Source organism: Megascapheus bottae, chromosome 2, assembly GCF_031878675.1.
Source record: "Megascapheus bottae isolate mThoBot1 chromosome 2, mThoBot2.hap1, whole genome shotgun sequence".
In the NCBI taxonomy this organism is placed as follows: Eukaryota; Metazoa; Chordata; class Mammalia; order Rodentia; family Geomyidae; genus Megascapheus; species Megascapheus bottae.
The window spans coordinates 68,235,915-68,255,914 of NC_143510.1; the positions used below are offsets into that span (position 1 = coordinate 68,235,915).

The following is a 20,000-nucleotide window of genomic DNA, read 5'->3' on the forward strand; positions in this document are numbered from 1 at the left end:
TCATTTTAAAAAGAATTTGAGAACCAGATTGGGGGGGGGGGGCGGATGTTAGGGGAGCAGCACTAGGGTTTGAACTGAGAGGCCTTGGTGCTTGCAGGTGTTCTATCACTCCTACAGCAAAAGAACCTGATTCTTTTTCCTGTCACTGAGGATATCTAGTTTTGGTGGGGGAAGGGTTCTGTTTCAGGCTACGTAGCATATCATCACATGTACTTGAGTAAAGTCTTGATGTTTCAAGTTCTCCAGGTGAAATCCATTGCACTTTTGATGTTTTAGTGGCAAGAACATGAGCCAGGAAAGCCACAGGGGCTCTTGAAGACTCCACTGTCATCGAGAGGGAGAAAGGGTGAGGACTGAGGATAGCAAAGGTAAGACAAGTTCTTTGTGAAAGCATCTCTAAAAGCTGCTTCAGAGACTTGCTCAAATATAATTGTGAATATGGAGGATAGGAGATTTTAAATAGTTTAATACAATCTTTTCATTTTATAAAAGAAGATACAGAGAAGGTGCAGATGGGAAGTTGTCTTTGTTTTGCATTGATGGAGTTAGTGATGCAGAGAAGTGGAAGAAACTGTGTAGGGAGGCCTTTGCTTTCATTGCCTCTTCCTACCATGCTTTCCTTTGGGGAATTCCTGCAACCATATGGAATCTTGGAAAGAGAGTGAAGGAAGCTGAGCGATCCCTAGAAATGGTTTTATGTAGCCAAAGGTTAAGTATGTGTCCCAAGCCGTCACTGGTGGAACATCTCCTCCTCCTCCTCCTCCTCCTCCTCCTCTTCCTCCTCCTCCTCCTCCTCCTCCTCCTCCTCTTCCTCCTCCTCCTTCTTCTTCTTCTTCCTCCTCCTCCCCCTCCTCCTTCTTTTTTTTTTCTTCTTCCTTTTTGTGGGTTATGGGGCTTGAACTCGGCTTGGGTGCTGTCCTTGAGCTCTTCAGTTCAGGGCTACCACCCTACCCCTGGGCCTGGGTGCTGTCCCTGAGCTCTTCAGCTCAAGGCTGCCACCCTACCCTTGAATCAAGACTCATTTCCCATTTTCCAGAGGTTAATTGGAGATAAGAGTCTCAGGTCCTTTTGTTCCCAGGCTGGCTTTGAACCTTGATCCTCAGGTCTCAGCCTCCTGAGTAACTAGGATTAGCAGTGTGAGCCACTGCGCCTGAGGAACATAACATCTTCTATGGAATTTTTGTAAGGAGTTATGAAGCAATGAAATTCCTTTGTCTTTGCTGATAATATACTATCTAAGCAAGATTTTTCAACCTTGCTGTTCTGTGGCTTTTCCACACCTCTACCAATTTCCCTTTTTGTTTAGCTGGCCCACGTTAACATAGGATATTTCCTGCCAAAGTATCCAGTAATTCTAACACCAATGATCTTCTCCTCTTATTGACGTGTAAGTTGGCAAGAATAGTTAAAAAATGATTCATATAGGAAAACATTCTTTTCTAATTTCCCCAACCAGAAATATAGTCTGAATATTATGTTCTAGATCTTTTGAGTTATGACAATGTTTTAATTATAGTAAGACTGTTATGATAATGGTACTGAAGTCATTTCTGTTACATAATTTATACCAGAGAGCATGAAAAATTATATTTCAGTATAACACATGTAATTTTTCTGATTAGAAAAGTAGTACTGATTTTGCCACTTTTAAAAATCTTACAAACTATTTTAAATAAATAAATTTCCCTTTTCTCTCTTTTTAGAAATGAAAAAAAACTTCTAAGCTGGAAAACTAATAAACCATAGGATTTTAAAAAGCAATAAATTATTAAAGATTGAAAAAAAAATTCCCCTTTCAAATTGATCCTCAAAAGCACCTGGCTTAGCCTGGCTATTTAGAAAGTGTTACAAAAACTCAATTTTTCTTTTAAATGTAATTTATTTCTGTGTATCAAGCAAGCAGACCCTCGTCTCCCTCTTTGTATAACTTGGAACACAATTTTTAAAGAGGTATTTGATGTTTATAACATTTTATTTGGGCGATTATAACTAATCTTTGGAATAATACAGCTTATATGATTAATTAACTGACAAGTCTTTCATCTTAACAATGAAATCTTCTAGAAAACATTAGGCCATTTTTATCTAAAGGCATTTTAAGACAGCTTGGCTCAGCTTGCAGAGGGGGCAAAGTATGTTCTCTTGTGCATTTGCTGTCTTTCACAAGTTAGCCAGCAGAGGGCTTTCAGTAAGTGACTTATTAGTGGCAGATTCCTGGCAGAACTGAAAAGAATTATGGTAATAAACATAAGCTCAGATTAGAGGGAAATAAGTTGCAGAGACAAAAGCTAGAGTAACTGAAAATAAAATAGGAGGGCGAGTTAGTAGAATGAAGTTTATGTCAATCAATTGCTATATCTTTTTGAAGAGCACACTGTACACGACTCAGGTAGATGTGGAGGTAAAAACTTTCCATTATGTGGGGTCTAAATCAAATTAGGTTTTGATGTAGATAATTCTCTGAGTAAGATCTTTAACTGGATCACAGTGGTGTACCGGAGCTAGCTTTTACTGGCTCATAAAAGCTGATGGTTAAATTTGTAGGAATTTTATGACCCAGATGAAATTATGGTGTAGATCCAAGTTGGCCATGGAGGGTAGATTTATATCAGGGAAACCTGAAAATTCTACAAATTAGGATGCTTACCCAGAGATGCATGTTAACCAGTTACCAGCACATCACTGGAGATAACACAAATGGAATATTCTTGAGAATCGTGTCATCGATCACCAAAAGACATTCTTATGATTGTCCATGCCAGCTGTCTCTAAGTCAGCAGAGAATACAAAGTCGTCCTCGAGGATGTCATTCTAGTATTTCACATGTGCAGAGCTGAATGTGGCTCTTTCTCTCCTAGCCAGTGAGATGAGATCAGGAGATAGACTGGAGTCCCTTTGGTTTTTTGTGTATAAGGGGAGACCTGGGGATAAGATACTGAATAGAGAGGTCTTGATGGGTTTGAGTACTGAGCTGCAGCTCCTCACTTTTTCCTGTGGATTATTGTGTCCACTCTGGCCTTTCACAGCATGTTAAATGCACAGGAGAGAGTGCCATTTTCCTAGGAATGGTTGCCTGGTGTCTCAGTTCTATCTTCTAAAATGCCATAACACAGTTCACATGGCACCTGACATTGTTGATGTGATAATATTATTATTTTGTAAGTGTAGGGAGTGTTGGCTCAGATTCATTAATATCACACCATACACTATGGTGTACGATAATAATGTGGTCATTTTTTTTTGCAGCTGACGTTATGATCTCACATCTTTATTTGGATGACTTAGGTAGACCTCTTTCAGGATTCCAAATTGCCTTTATTGCTGCAACATAGGTACGGGGGTGGGTGATGATTCAGTTGTCCTTGCTGATCTCTTTTTTGTTGTACCCCCTAAGCCACAGCGCTGTTTTGGGTTTTCTGGTGAAAAAATGGAGATAAGAGTCTCAAGGAGTTTAGTACCCTGGCTGACTTTGAACCACCATCCTCAGATCTCAGCCTCCTGAGTAACTAGGATTACAGCATGAGCCACCATGCCTGGCTGTCCTTGCTTGCCTTTGAGAGATGAGATTTGAGGTCTGGATTGCCTTTCTGTGGAATGCTGGTCTCTGCTGCTGCTGAGGGCTCTGACCTTCTCCTTGGACTGGTGATCACTAATGCATAATTCGTCCCAGCCCTGGTTCTCTGCTGATGTCTGTAACTGCTGGGAAAAGCTGCTCCAATTTCAGCCTGGTCCTGATTATTTTCTCTGATGATTCAGAGTTCTGTATCCACTCTCAATGGCTTTGTGGGAACCCCTGCAGTGACCCCAGGCTATGTCGTTCAACCTCTAGACTTTTGTTGCAAAGGTGATTCTTTCTGCTATGAAGCCCAAACTCTTCCTCTCACAGCATTCCTTTGGAAGAGACTTATGGTCTCATCTCTCAAGAGGCACCAGAGCAGACTAAGAGAGTTGAACTCAGGTCCTCCTGCTTGGCTTGTTCACTTCCTCACATGGCTTGTACCTTCCTCACATCATCCATTGTGTCATCTTCTTGCTTACTTCTGATTCTTTCTCACAGTCCTGGATGTGAATAATGACATTTAACTCCTTCTGCCGGCCCCCTGGAAACCCTAAGGTACTGTCTTTCAATTTTGACTTTTAAAATGTAAACGGGGAGAAAAATAGTACAGATAATTCCCTTTTGTTGTGAACAAACTTCAGTATCATACCTACTGATTTTTTTCTTCTTTGCAAACAAAACCTATTCCATTTTATATATTTGGAACTGAATATTGTATGTTTCATTTTTAACCTTTGTTTCTGGCTGACATAACCCCCAAGATAGATAGTAATGGGCCATGCATATGAAATCTTTTTTTTAAATAGGTAATTCTTTTTTATTGTAATTAATAGAAGAGTTACATTATATTCACCAGATAGAGGGTGCATTACTTCACATACATTGATACCCTTTCTCATGTCTTGGTCTCCATTTCCCTCCCCCCCAACCCCACCCCTCATCTTGTTTTCCCCCCTTCCCATCCTATTTCAAATAACCAAATACGCATATATCCAATATATCAGATAACAAGGTGAAATACTGTAACAATATGAGATAACCAAGGGACAGCAAAAGAGATGAGAGATAACAGTACATTAAGGACAATAATCACTCATTATATGGCTTTTGTTTCTATATCCTGGAGATCCTTTCATTTTGTGTCATATGATATGGCCTTATATATCTAGGTTTTGTTGTATTGTAAATCTCTGCTAGGAGAGCCCAAGATTTCTACTGATTATGACAAATGAGGGAAACCACTGAGCCTATGTTCCTTTGAGTCTGGCTTACTTCACTTACTATGATTTTTTCTAAGTCTTTCCATTTCCTTACAAATGGGGAAATGTCATTTTTTTTCTGATAGCAACATAGAATTCCATTTTGTATAAATACCACATCTTATTGCTCCACTCATCAACTGAGGGGCATCTGGGTTGGTTCTATATCTTTGCTATGGTAAATAGTGCTGCAATAAACATTGTTGTCCTAGTAGCTTTAGTATGTCCTTGTTTCTGGAGGATTGGGTAAATGCCAAGTAGTGGAATTGCTGGGTCGTAGGATACACTAAAAACGTTACAAGAAAGAATAGGAAATATACTAGGTCTCCATGGCACAGGTCAAAACTTTCTTAATAAGAACCAAGAAACACAACAAATCAGAGAAAGTTTGGATCAGTGGCACTGCATTAAACTGCAGAGCTTCTGTATGGCAAAGGACATAGCTAGCAAATTAATTAGAAAGCCTACAGAGTGGGAGAAGATCTTCACTAACCATACAATGGACAAAAGCCTCATATCTAAAATATATCAACAGCTCAAAAAATTGAATCACTCCCAAACTAATCTCCAAAGAAACAACTATCCCATTAAAAGATGGGCCAAAAAAAAGGATAGGCCAAAGACATAAAGAGAGTCTTCTCTGAAGAAGAAATGTGAATGGTCTATAGACACACAAAGAAATGCTTGACATCTCTGGCCATAAAAGAAATACAAATCAAACAACTCTAAGATTCCACCTCACTTGCGTTAGAATGGCCATGATCAAGAAATCTACTAACAACAGATTCTGGAGGGGATACGGCCAGGAGAGTCTCTACTACACTGTTGGTCAAAGTGCAAACTCATTCAGCCACTATGGAAAGCAGTATGGCAGTTCTTCAGAAGCACATGAAATTTTTTGGCACACATCCTTCTCTTATGTCTTGGGTTGTGAGCTCCTTGATAGGTTTATTCCTTCAATTTCAGATTGCTTATTCTTGAGATTTCTTTTCTACTGGTGGCCTCAGCCTCTTGCTCTCTGTCAAATACTTTCTATCAATACACCTTTCTTCTTCCCCCAAATAAAAACAAACTCAGGTGTGGTGGTGGATGACTGTAGTTCTAGCACTTTAATGGGTGAGGCCTGAGGACTTTGAGTTTAGCTGAGTGTACAAACAAATTTTTAAAAGAGGTAAACAAAGAAAAAAAGCCTTCCCTTAAAACCACCACCACCACTACCACCCACCATCACCAACCACCACTATCACCAACCACCACCATCTACCACCACAACCACCAACTACCATCACCACCATCAACCACTACTACCACCACCCCAACAACCACCACCAACTACTACTACTACCACCACCACCACCACCACAACCACAACCACCAACTACTACCACCACCACCACCACCACCACCACCACCACCACAGAACACTGGCTTTCCTCTCAATGAACAAAGCAATTCTCCATGGCTTTTTACCAAATCTGCATATTCTCCAGTGTTTCTTCTCAGTCAATGCTATCTCCACCCACTTAGTCCAGCCACAGAGCATCATATTTTACATTTTCTGTCTTCTCATTCCCACGTTTGATGAGCAAACTTATTTCTCTAATACTTCCTACTTTTTTTTCTCAACTTCTGACATTTGTTTGCTGTATCCAATTGCCATGATCTTTTATAGACTATAGTGGTTCTTTGTGGCTTTCCCCCTCTCCATTTATATACCTTTGGTCTTTGTGTTTACAGAAAAATATATAACCTCCTATATATATATTTACTAGTGTGTATATTTATATTTGTATATATATTTACATATATGTATTCATACACATTTCTGTTTTTATTGCTCCTTTGATTCAAACTCCTCATCAGATTCAGGTCCTTGAGGATGAAGTCTAAAACTGTTAAAACAGTTCAAAGCATTGGATGATCTTGCACACAACTTAACCTAGCTCTTACTTACCTTCCTTGTTTATGGTTGGGTCTCTGTCACTTGAATCAGGCCTGCAAATCAGCCTGATGCTCATTACTTTGGAGATGGAGTCTCTTAGATTTTTCTATTAGTTTTGGTTTCAACATTATGGTGATTATCCACATCTCAGATTACTGAGTAGGTCAGGTAAGAGGTAAGTTCATTTTTCATTTCCATTGTCCAAGCTTCAGTGGGAGAGGTTTCAATATTTTTTGAAAACTTGCTCAATATAATTAATTTCTTCTGATACATTCAGACATGGTTAATCTCAATCACAGTGTAAATCTTATCTTCTTGTGCAATAAAATGTCTCTAAAATCGAAAAAAAAAAGAGATAAGTTCATTAAATAGCATGTTGCTCTTTTTAAATTGATTTTTTTTGTGCCTGGCCTGGGGCTTGAACTGTGCTCTCTCTCCAGTCTTATGCTCAAGGCTAGCACTCTACCTCGTAAACCACAGTTCTAATTGGGCTTTGGGTGGTTAATTGTAGATAATGGACTTTCCTATGTGGGCTGGCTTTGAATAGCAATCCTCCGATCTCAGACTCTTAAGTAGCTAGAATTACAGATGTGAGTCACTATTACCTGGCCTTTTATATTGATTTCTAATGTTTCATTATAAAGCTTCTACTTTTTAAAATCAGTGTATATTAATTTTACAAAGTTATTGTGATATTTCTATAACAGATACAGTTTGATTAAAAAATACCTTTCCTAACAAGATGATTGGGAGGGAGAGGGAGAAGGGAAATGGGGAGAAATGAGAAGGGGTATCAATGTGTAAAAAGTAATGCATCTACTATCTGGCAAATATAACTGTGACCCCTCTATACATTGCAATAAAAATTATAAAAAATACCTTTCCTATCATTTTGAGGAGAAAGTTTATCTTATTTATGCTTCTATTTTTCTCTGCCTAGTATTATAGTCTACATTAATTAGTTTAGTAGATTATTTGTATGGTTTTCTTTCTTTCTTTATGTTTTTTTGCCAGTCCTGGGGCATGAACTCAGGGCCTGAGGACCATTCCTGAGCTTCTTTTGCTCAAAGCTAGCACTTTACCACTTGAGTCACTGTGCCATTTCTGGCTTTTTTTCTGTTTATATAGTAGTGAGGAATCAAATTTAGGGCTTCATACATGCTAGGCAAGCACTCTACCACTAAGGCACAGTCCCAGCCTGGTTTGTATGTTTTAATTTTATGTTTAATATTATTTAACATACTTAACCTTAATAAGCATTCCAAAACTTATATTAATACTTATTTACAGTTTTTTGTGAGTACTTGAGATTTTCTCCCCTGCTTCTTGTCAATATGAAAAGCAGAGTGTTTTGTGAGATATCTGTGCCTTCACCATCAGGAAAGTAAAAAGAAACTCATCAGAATGCCAATGAGGTGTTGGGTTCTGAAATGTAGCAGCCCATTATTATCTAAGAACATTAAATAATACAGATATTAGCAGTTAGAATTATTTTACTTGCCTTCAGATTCAAGCCCATACTATTCCTTACGAAACATAAAGCTTTCCAGGATCTGAACTTGGCTTCCCTTTCTAGGTTGTTTTCCTATTTTTTTTTGCCAGTCCTGGTCTTGAGCTCAGGGCCTGGGCCCTGTCCTTGGACTTTCCTAAAGCTGGGTAACTTGAGCCTCAGCACCACTTCTGGTTGTTTGCTATGTGGTACCGAAGAATTGAACCGGGTCTTCATACATGCTAGGCAAGCACTTTTATCACTAGGCCAAACTCCCAGTCCCTGTTTTCCTTTTTTAGAACACTTTGTATTCTGATCTTCCCAAGGTCCATGAGCATAGCAGCAGATGATTGTTAGCTTTGTTATGATCATCACCACTAACAGTGTTTGATAAGCCTTGGTCCAAGGTAAGCCTTATGATCAAGCTCTTAATAACCCGCGTGTCTGATAGAAAGCATTATCTGTACATATGAAAGATCAAGAGGTATATAGTTACATATTTGGAGCCAAAGAGTGAGAGAAGTACAATTTCTTGAGATGTGTAATAGTGCTTTATGTATGTCTTTATGTTGTGTTTCCACAGATAAATGCGACTTTGGAGGAAAAAAAGAAAGACAGACATTGAGTTGCTATTCCTATTCTTCTCTATGAAAACAAGTCCTGTGATTTATCCATTGCTTTATAGAGTTTCCCTTCTTCTATAACTTCAAAACAACTGTCACACCAACCTGAACTCAGAACAGAGAGGAAAAGGTACTTTGCAAATGACCAAGCGTCTTCATCCAAGTTATCTTGACTCCCTGACTCCATCACTTAAGAGGTGACATTTTTACAAGTGCCAAAATTACCTTGACTTCAGGAGGCATTGTTTGGATCGGTTTACATGCAGGAATTTGCTTGGTATATTGACTTGATTCCATGCACAAGAAAGTTGATGAGGCTTTGTTAACTCGGTTCCCCAAGGATCATGCCAGAGGCAGGCATTCATTTAATAAAGCATCAAACATTTAAAAATACTTGACTAAGCAACAAAAAAAGAACTTAAAAATGTGCCCATGCTTTCCAAGAGCCACAGTGGCTAAGACAGATTAAATAAAAATAAATATAACACATTATGATGGGAACAATGGCTTAGGTATGAATGCCTCATTACAAAGAAGGCTGAGTGCCTTGATAATGGAGCACAGTTACAGATTTAATCTAGAAGATAAACAAGAACTATCTTTGCTCTGGCAGAAAAGTAGTTATTATTTCTCCTTTGTCTCTTGTGCATCCTCCCACCTGATAACTCAGAAGTAGCTGCACTTTGCTGTAACCTATGGAGGAAAATAGCACTGATTGCATTCTGCTAGGCAAATACAGTTGAAAGCATGCCGAGCAAAAGCCCATCTGACTCTAATCAGCCAATTTGTGCATCTCCACTCCAACATTTGTAGAAGTACGAGTTTATAGGCCCTTCTGAATGTATCAGGTCTAAGCCACCAAAATGCCGCATAGAACTAGCAACTCCAAATCTTGGCACATGTGATTATTTCTGTTGTTCATGTGAGTCAGCGTTGTGAAACTGTTTCAGGCTGGAGATCTTTCCATGGTTCCAAATTCTCATTGGACACCTTCTTCCAGTGAATAGCATAAGCACAGGAAAATAATCTCAGATTTCCATGCCCATTTGAATTCTCTGCTGGAGTCAAATAGGATAACATTATTTTGTCCAAAGAAAGTACTTCGGGTACTTCAAATATCAACAGGGAGGGTGAATATCCTCCTCTTACTCTTTCTAGTGTGAAAGCACATAGAAACAGTAAGGCACGCAATTCAAAACACAAATGGCTAATGTCCTGAGACTCTAGCAGAAAACACGAGGTGGAGCAATGTGTATCTTTGCTTCTAGTATGTTCCTCAGGTAATTTTTACACACACCAGTTAGAGACTCCCTCCACCCCCCCATTCTAAGCAAAGCTGATAAACTTATCTTGTTAGAAGAGAAGACTGAAAAAAACCTTTCAGAGGAACTAGGCTATTTTCACTGTAGCTTCTGGGAGATAAATGATAACAATGTAATCCAGTAAGACTCTTATTTCAGGCTGGGAAGAGGGAAGAGGTCATAACAAGATAAAGGAGGAAACACTAGGGATTGGTGTTGATACACCTTTGACTCTTAAATGACAATGAAGGACTTAGTCTCCTCCAAGTTATGCTTCAGACTGATTTGTGCTTTGCTGAAAAGCACAGAAGCACTGTGTCTTCAAAGACATTTTTCTGGCAAACAATGAAAATTGCCCTAAATTAGGTGGTGTGATGTTCTCATGTGCCTTCTTCATAAATTTCCCATTGTTCATTTCTAATACATTTCTATTTGTGATTAAGCTAAGAAAGTAAGTTATAATTAAGCCGATGGAGTAAAAAAGCAAATATACAAAGAAAAGTGTGTTTTGATGTTGGATTTTTTCTTTGGGAAGTTTGATAGATTAGATGACTTGAAATTTTGAAAGTTATAAAATGATTGGAAAAGACATGTAAATTTAAATAGTGAATCATGAAAGTCATTAGATGCTTTCACAAGGTTACAATGATTTCATTGAATGTCAAAATCAAAGCTGAAATTCAATTTGACCTTTGTTTACATTGAGTTTGGAATTTGAATTTACAGTCCATGGTCTAAGGGTTTTAAAATTGAGACATTATCAAGAAATTCATGGTCTAAGGGCTTTAAAATTGAGAAATTATCAAGAAATTCTCTGAAACCCTCCACCAGAGTAGATTCAACCTTTTTCTTTGAGGGTCATATCTTTTAGAATAGCAATAAAGGATGTTCATAGAAAATACCCTTCTAGACACGGGTCAAAATTACGAAACAAATTACTTAATCCTCTTTGAGACAACACACACAATAAAGAGCAGGTATAGAGCCGCTACCTCTCCTCCTTGAGAAACTGAATTAATGTTTTCTCTTTGCAATGTTAAAATAAAAGCATACAAATAATGAAGACATAACTGAAATGAAAAATATGAAAATCCAACTTGATTCTTATTATCATAATTATAAAATGAGTCAAGCAGTAGTTCAGAAAATAATTTTTTTAATAAACTCAAAGGTATTGATAGAAGGCATTGGTGTTATATCCTCCATTTAATGATGTACTGTTGATTAGAAGCAACTGTAGGTGGAGGAATGCTACGTCATTTAAGACATCACTTAGATATTGTAAGTTAATGGTATTGTTCCTATAAAATATAGCCAAGTGAGTTACAGTTTATTTTAAATTGAAATTCAACTTTAAATTGAGATCATGGCCAGTGCACATACATTTTATTTATTTATTTTTATTGTAATTAATAAAGGGGTTACATGATATTTGCCACATATAAAGTGCATTAATTAAGTAACAACCATCCCATTAAAAAATGGACCAAAGACTTAAAGAGAGTCTTCTCTGAAGAAGAAACAAAAATGGCCTATAGAGACATGAAGAAATGCTCAACATCTCTGGTCATAAGAGACATGCAAATCAAAACAACGCTAAGATTCCACCTCACTCCAGTTAGAATGGCCAGGATCAGGAAAACGAATAACAGATTCTGGAGGGGATGTGGCCAGGAGGGATCCCTACTACACTGTTGGTGGAAGTGCAAACTCGTTCAAACACTATGGAAAGCAATATGGCAGTGCCTCAAAAGGCTAAGCATAGAACTCCCCTGTGACCCAGCAATTCCACTACTTGGCATTTACCCAACCATCCAGAAAGTAGGGCATACTAAATCCACTACCACAACGATGTTCATTGCAGCATTATTTACCATAGCAAAAATATGGAACCAACCTAGATGTCCCTCAGTTGATGAGTGGATCAACAAGTTGTGGTGTTTGTACACAATGGAATTCTATGCTGCTGTCAGAAAGAATGACATCGCCCCATTTGTTAGGAAATGGAAAGTCTTAGAAAAAATCATATTAAGTGAAGTAAGCCAGACTCAAAGGAACTTAGGCTCAGTGTTTCCCTCATTTGTCATAATCAGTAGAAACCTTGGGCTCTACTAGCAGAGATCTGCAATTGTGCACATACATTTTGAAACATGATCACATCCTTACTGAGAAAAGCTAAGATAGATGCCACTTCTAAATTTAATTGTAGAGGCACTAAGGAAATTTCCAAGTTATACCCTGTTACCCTGAAACCATAAATAGAATACTATCAAAACAATAAGGCAGTAAAATCTAATATGGCAAAAAAACAGCCTAACGTTGTAAGACTTTTTTGCTGACTCAGTGATAAACATAGATAAAAATCACTGCATGTGAATTATGTTAGGTTTAGTGAAGCAAGTCAGAATTATTGCATTACCCTAGTAGAATGAGATATTATGGGAGCTAAGTGATATCTACTTTAGATTTGATCTCAAATAATGTTAATGAGTGTTATGTAAGTCACCAAAGAAATGAAACCTTCTCAATAAACTTTATTAAAAATACTTATCACGGATATTGATACCAGCAGTATAAAAAATTTTGCGTTTTTTTGCCTGTTGTTTCTCATGAGGCATGTGCAGGCCAATAGGAACAGAGGTGTCAACTTTCTGAAGATCACATTCCATGTGGGAAAATGTACAGTCTTTTGTAGTAGAAAGGGAAGTGTTTATTACATGCACTATGTAGTTTGCCTCAGATTTTTTTTTATGAACTTGATATCTCTTCACAAGTTGGTTGCTGACTCACACTTTTGCCAAAGTTTCTTTGTCAGCATAGAATGGAATATAAAAGCTGTCATTTTGACAGGCATAATTACACATAGCAAGTCATAAATTCCTTCTTTTGTGTTTCTGCATCTAATCTTTCATTTAAACCCTCTGTTCTATTGTAACTATTCATGGAAGTCTATTTTGCTTATTTTCACGCTGACTACCATTTCAGGTAATGTGTTCATAATGCAGTAGCTGAAAAAGTACTTGGGATTTTTGTTGTTGCTTCCTTTCCCTTTGTTCTTTCTCCTTTTAGAACTTTTTTCTGCCTTTTGTAAGAGTAGATGAAGAAGGGAGAGATGGCACAATAAGTACCTCTGACCCCCCCCCCACGAAGATTAGTTTCCCAGATAATTCCTTCCCTATTTTCCTTCATTAGATGGAACAAGTTACAGTTTCTGAGTACATGTAGTTAAAAACAGAAAAATAATTTTAAAATATGCTAGATAATATGACCTGTGAATGTTCACATTCATTCAGTGAAAATTGCTGTGATGATTTTGAATAACAAATTTAAAGCTATTAGTTAACAATGCAAGTTGAAAATTCAAAGGTATTACATCTTAATTTCATAAAGTATTAATGCTCATCGGATTACTTTTCATATGGATATTTGTTGCTCAATACCTACCCTTTCTCAGAAAATTCTTGGAGTATTGTAAAGACTTTAATTTTTTTTTTTTGCCAGTCCTGGGCTTGAGCTCAGGGCCTGAGCACTGTCCTTGGACTTTCTCAAGGCTAGAGCTCTACCACTTGAGCCACAGCACCACTTCTGACTTTTTTCTATGTATATGGTACCAAGGAATCGAACCTGGGTCTTTGTGCATGCTAGGCAAGCACTTTAACCACTAGGCCAAACTCCCGGCCCCTTTAATTTTTTTCTTGTTATTACAAAGGTAATGTACAGATGGGTTGCAGTTACAGAAGTCAGGTAAAGAAAACCTTTGTTTTTGGATGTTGTCATCCCTTCCCTCACCCTCTTCATTATTTTACTCCTATTTCCATCTATCAGTTGTGCAGTTCATTTCAACTTAGTGTCTGGTGAGTACCATCTCTGTATTTGATCACCTTAACTATTCATTTTTTAAAATGTGTATTGGGCCTGGGGTTTGACCTTAAGCCATGGGTGCTACCCCTGAGCTTTTTTTTTTTCTCTCTCTCTCTTAAGGCTAGCACTCTACCAATTGAACCACAGCTTCTGCTTCTGGCTTCTTGTGCTTAATTGGAGATGAGTCTCAGAGACTTTCCTGTCTAGGCTAGCTCCAAACCATGGTCATTAGCTCTCAGCTTCCTAAGCTAGGATTACTGGTGTGAGCTACCCAGGCCTAGTAAAACATTTATTTTATTGAATTATAAAATTTAGCTTTAATTTATATTGGAAATTGTTATTCTATATGTGTATCACTTATGAAAATTTTAAAGCTAAAATGAAAACTTAAACTTACTAGATTGAGAAAAACTGAAATAGTATTTATACATCATTTATACTATAGGTTTATTTATATAGCAGGCTAGGAAGCCAAGACAAAACATTATAACTTAGACTTAATAATGTATTTTGATTGTTAAAATAAATTCTTTTGAGGATCTTAATTGTGTTGTAAATAGATTTCAGCTTTATTTTTTTGTCTTTTTTTTGGGTCAGTCATGGGGCTTGAACTCAGAGCCTATCCATTGTCACTGAGCTTCTGGGCTCAAGGGTAGCATTCTACCATTTTGAGCCAGAGCTCCACTTCCAGTCTTCAGGTAGTTAATTGGTGATAAGATTCTCAAGAACTTTCTTACTCGGGCTGGCTTTTAACAGTGATTCTCAGATCTCAGCCTCTTGAATAACTAGGCTTACAGATATGAGCCATCAGAGCTACGCTAAAGTTAAGACTGAAGCAATCTTAGCTTTTTAACTGATTTTGTATTTGCATTTATGGACAGATTTATGAGATTTACAATATATTACATCTTATTTGACAGAACATATGTATGGTCTTAGTGTTTTCTGGAAAGAGGGCACTCACACCTGTATCATGTAGCTTTCGTTATCATGAAACTTTAGGTATAATGAGTTTAGAACAAATTAGGATCAAAATAAAACTTATTACATATATAAACATCTCATCAACTCAGAATAGATTGGAGTTTTGATTGAGTAGATTTGTTATTTTGAACCAATAGAATGTAAATGTAAAATAATTGAGTTATCTGCAGTGAGTTAGATAATTATCTAATAAATTCAAGGAAATAGGTAAGTTTCTTTTCAGTAAATATTAATGTAATATGCTTAACTTACAAATATATTAAAATTTTAAAGTGAAATGTGAGTATATGTGTGTTCTGTATGTGTATGAACAGGTAAATAACTACTCTATAACTTTTATGATATTTATCTGTGTATTTTTAGGCATAACCTTTTTTTTTCCAATAACAGGCATGTACTTCTACTGGTTCATAGAATTAGCTGTTATTTAAGCAATGGGAAGGAATAATGAGCATACATAGCAAGAATAAATGGAGGAATTAAATTTGAGACACTAATAGGAGTCTCCTTATATTGCAGATACTTGTCAGGCAACACATTTGAATATCAAGGATATGTCTCCAGAAAGACTTAACACTCACTGGAAAAGGTATGTCTGAGTGACACAAGGTAAAAATTACTGTGCATTTTTGACTCAGAAGCTACTTCCTTAGCAACTGAACACTTCTTAACTATTTCATCTACATTTGTTAAAGAATCTGCTAGTAGTGTCTGTAAGACATAGATCTACTATAGAACATGTGGAGCCAGGGCTTCTGCTCATCTCTGAGCTTGGGCCTAAGTTATGTCTGTGATAGATATTATGAAATACCAGAGCACTCCTCTGATGCCAATCTTGGCAGTCAATTACTTCCAGAGAAAAGTCCTCCTACTCCTGGAGTAAGAAGTCTTTCTTTGTCGTCTGATTGGGTACTTGTCATAAATGGTCAAAAAAAGTGTGCCAAAGGAATGTTTTGTGGGTCTGGTAAATGATTTTCTTTTTGAAAGCCATATTATTAGAATAACAACTCCCTTCCTTTCTTAAAGTACTTTTGACTAGTTAATAAAAGGATCTGTGAGCACATGGAAATATCACCTTACACTAAATTATAATGGGATTTGAATGGAAAGTAGATGTATTTAGTTTTTATTTTATTTTATTTTTAAAAATTCTTTAAGAAAATGAGAGAATCTACTTGAGGAGAAAAATCATAGGAATTTACATCCCCTTGTTCCAAAGAATTCTATTTTATGACTAAACAACTATCTAATAATATAGAGGACAGGAAAAATGGTTATAACCATAGGACAGTAAGAGATATCAAGTATTTTTTTTTATCAAACCACTGTTTTAGAAGCTATGAATAGCTGATCTACACACACACACACACACACACACACACACACACACACACACACACACAAATGAAAGTGATGGGCAGGTGTATGGCAGAATGAAACTAATACCACCGGCTCAGGTAAGAAGCTGCCATGAATTGCTAATGAGAAACTCAGGGAAAGGGTTGTCTGCAAGTTCTACAGCTCCAGATGCTGTATGTAGCTTGAAAGCCTTCAGTCTTTTTTTACATTACTTTGTTACATAATTATATTGGTTAGAATTTGAACACAGCATAAATATACTTACTTCTATGATGCCTTCATACTTAAGAGCAACAATTTGATTACATTTCAGGGAGAAACGCTACACTGAAATGACCATTGTGAGAAAACTGAATTTAATGATACCTTTGAGTATATTCCTGCTTTCTTTACAAGGTAAGAGCCTATTATTACATTTTTACCTTAATTTAGCATTCTTTTATCTCCCTTTCAATATAGTTTTTGTTTGTATAAAGCATTTCAAGGTAATTACAATACATATGTAAAATGATACTCAAATTATAATATTGAAAATTCTTTATGATGTAGAAAATTTAGACCTTTCTGGTAATTTTAGAATTTTAAATAACTGTTTAGAATATACTTTTATTGTGATCTGCTCTGCTTTTGATTTTTTCTCCTTAGTTTATCTAAAATTGATGTGTATGTATAACTTAATCATTTAGAATTTTAAAATAAATACACATTGAGAACTTGAACTTTCTTCATTCCATCAGACTCAGAATTGATATAAAAAAGCGGGAAAAAAGGAGAAAAGATTTTTTTGTTTTAAAGAAAGAATGAACTCTCAATTATTTTAATAGCTTTATTTTTACTCAATTCTTTTTATGGTGAAGGCATTTATTTACTTTTAATTTTTCATTTTTAATCTCTGCAAAGGGTTTTCTATTTTGAAGCTTAAATGAGAAATTGGAGAACTTGCTGAGATATAAAAGATAGGTGAGGTTAAAGTTGTTATCCACTATTTCTAATAATGACTGGCTCATGGAGAATGATATTATTGAGTTGGAGGGACATAAGAGCTTTGATTCCATCTATCATACTGATTTATTTACACAGTTACTGTGTAAGTCTGAACACACTACCCACTGTTTCCAAATTGTCAGCACACCAATGTCTCCCAGAAAATACATTGTCCAGAATCCTCTACAAAATGAAAAAGTAAGTAACAGTAAATCTCAACCAAAAAGTGGGATGTGTTAAGTAATACTGGCCAAGATTATTTATTTATTTATTTATTCATTTATTTCTGGCAGGTTATATTGGTGCATCATCTATCCTGACAGAAAAATGGAAGTGAGTGTTTCTTTTATATGTCCTCTAAAGTATAATGTTATTGGAGAAGACAAACTCCACAGACAACATCTAATTGCTCTTGAAAAGAAAAGTCAACTATTTTACTAAAAGGCATGAGTTGTAGTTCTTTCAAACATTTCCACAAATAACACTGATTAGACATGCATTTTCTTATTTATGAAGCAAAAAATATTTCCTTTTCATTATAAAGAGTCCTTTGATTTCCTGTCACCATATGTACATACCTTTTATTTCAAAGAGATTACCCTAATTCAAAAGTGTATAAAGATGTTATATCCAGTAATATAAACCTAAATTATTATTAAAATAACAAATTCATTCAACTGTACTGAATTTGCAAAGATGGAGTAAGATGGATTTTTAACGATAAAAAGAAAAAGATGATTCTTGTAATAAATGATCATCTTTTTTGGATTGAGTTAATTTGCTTAATGAAAAGGATAATTCTATAACCAATTTGATTTTGAATACAATTTTTATTGATAAGTACAACACAAAGATATGAAACAATGTATATTTTAGTGAATTACTTATTTAATATTGATGCTTTTCAATTTTGTACTTTTACATTTATATTTATCTGCCCTTTATAGCATGGAACATGAAAGAATTGAGTATTAAGTTTGAAAAAAGTAATCTTGTCCAATACTGCCTTGCCCATGTTTATGAAGTCATGTGGAAAAATATTATGCTATCTAGCATTACAGTCTTACATGGTTTTCTTCATTTCTATTGCTCCAAGTGCCTTCCTAAAATTCAGTTTACATCAGAGTCTAGAGAGATTTGGGACACTCCTAAATTTTGTAAAATGAGACAGTGCCACAACCCAAATCTAACCCTTACAAAAAGAGGAGGGGGACCTTTTAAATGTTAAATCAAGAAAGACCTCTTTGATAAAGTGATGGAAATCAGGAGGAAAACACCAGCTCTCTCTTGGGAAAGACATATTCAGGTTGCCTAAGGGCTTTTGACTATACAAGTTCTTTTTGTTTCCTTCCAGAAATGAGTTTAATGAAAATCGACAGAAAAGAGCTCTTTTAGCAGCACAGGTAGGCTATTCCTCAGATGGAGAGAGGCAGAGAAATAATCCATTCTGCTTTGGACTCCGCTGTCACTCCAACAATGAGACCTTTGTGGAGGGAAATAAAATGCTAGCAACAAGACAGGAAGGAGGAGAAGAGGCAAAGTCACTTCTCTGCTGCTATTTGCGACCCTCCAATTAATAGCTCTATTTGCTGTTTATCTTAGTTACTTACTTTTAGGCTTGAAGTATTTATGGAGATCAAATACCATCTACTTCCTGGAAAATTTGAGTTGACTTTCAAAGTAAATACAATATCAAGAGGATCATAACAATACAAACAATGCAGAAACAAGCAAAGGAAGATAGAAAGGTTATGAGCCAAATCCTGCAAAAAGGACATCAACAACATTTCCTTGTGTCCTAGAAATAGATGTTATATTTTTCTAACACATGTAACTGACAGGTATCTCTGAGGAGGTAATTGATTTTTTTTCTTTTGAGGGGCAGGGTAATATTGAGTTTAAGTGAAACTTATTTTTTGCTTGGGTTCCTTTTTTATTTTTTTGTCAGTTGTGGGACTTGAACTCTAAGGTCTGGGCACTGTCCCTGAGCTCTTCAGCAAAAGGCCACCACTCTATTCCTTGAGTCACAGTGCCAGTTCTGGTTTTCTGGTGGTTAATTGGCAATGAGTCTCATGGACTTTAGTGTCCTGGCTGGCTTTGAACCATGATCCTCAGATCTCAGCCTCCTGAGTAGCTAGGATTACAGGTATTAGCCACCAGCACCCAGCTTGCTTGAGTTCTTAGAAGAGATAACTGAGTAACATAATTTAATGATCTTCAACCTGTGATAGAATGTTCAAATGAATGCATTTTAGACAATATTTCAATTTTAAGACAGGTAACCGAATAGACATGATTTGAATATTTATGCAGTAAATAGCTTAAATAAGGGAAACCTTGGACTCCACAGGACCTTTTTTTTTGCCTCATGAGATCCCCTAAAATTACTTATCAAAGATATATAAAATGGACACTTTACAATTTCTGTACTAGCAACTGTTCTTAGATTTGTCCATTGGCATGTTTGATTTAAACAATTTAATTATTTTTGAATTCTTATTTCTCTTTTTTAAAGTTTGAAGCCACTTCTCCAAGGTATTTTTTCCATGAAGCTATTAATTGGGGTGAGAGTAAAATAAAAGGTTAGTGCTTATACTTGTGGTTTTAGTTTGATTTATTGTTTTAAAGAACTCTATGGG

The 20,000-nt window shown here is 36.3% G+C and overlaps 1 protein-coding gene and 1 long non-coding RNA gene across 2 annotated transcripts in view; both read left to right on the top strand.

Moving 5' to 3' along the window:
• The first annotated feature begins 286 nt into the window (after positions 1-286).
• LOC150067288 (uncharacterized) lies at positions 287-15,608 on the top strand. The gene is made up of 3 exons (XR_016539541.1): positions 287-368; positions 8,833-9,002; positions 15,538-15,608. It is a non-coding gene; the product is annotated as an uncharacterized LOC150067288 (long non-coding RNA).
• A 1,090-nt stretch (positions 15,609-16,698) lies between these two features.
• The window catches only part of Otogl (otogelin like), a 132,888-nt gene continuing 129,586 nt past the window's right edge, over positions 16,699-20,000 (top strand). The window contains exons 1-4 of the mRNA XM_090328305.1: positions 16,699-16,773; positions 17,655-17,694; positions 18,716-18,764; positions 19,877-19,943. Coding sequence (XP_090184431.1) covers positions 16,710-16,773; positions 17,655-17,694; positions 18,716-18,764; positions 19,877-19,943 — 220 coding nt within the window. The 5' untranslated portion in view covers positions 16,699-16,709. The remainder of the gene's footprint in view (positions 16,774-17,654; positions 17,695-18,715; positions 18,765-19,876; positions 19,944-20,000) is intronic.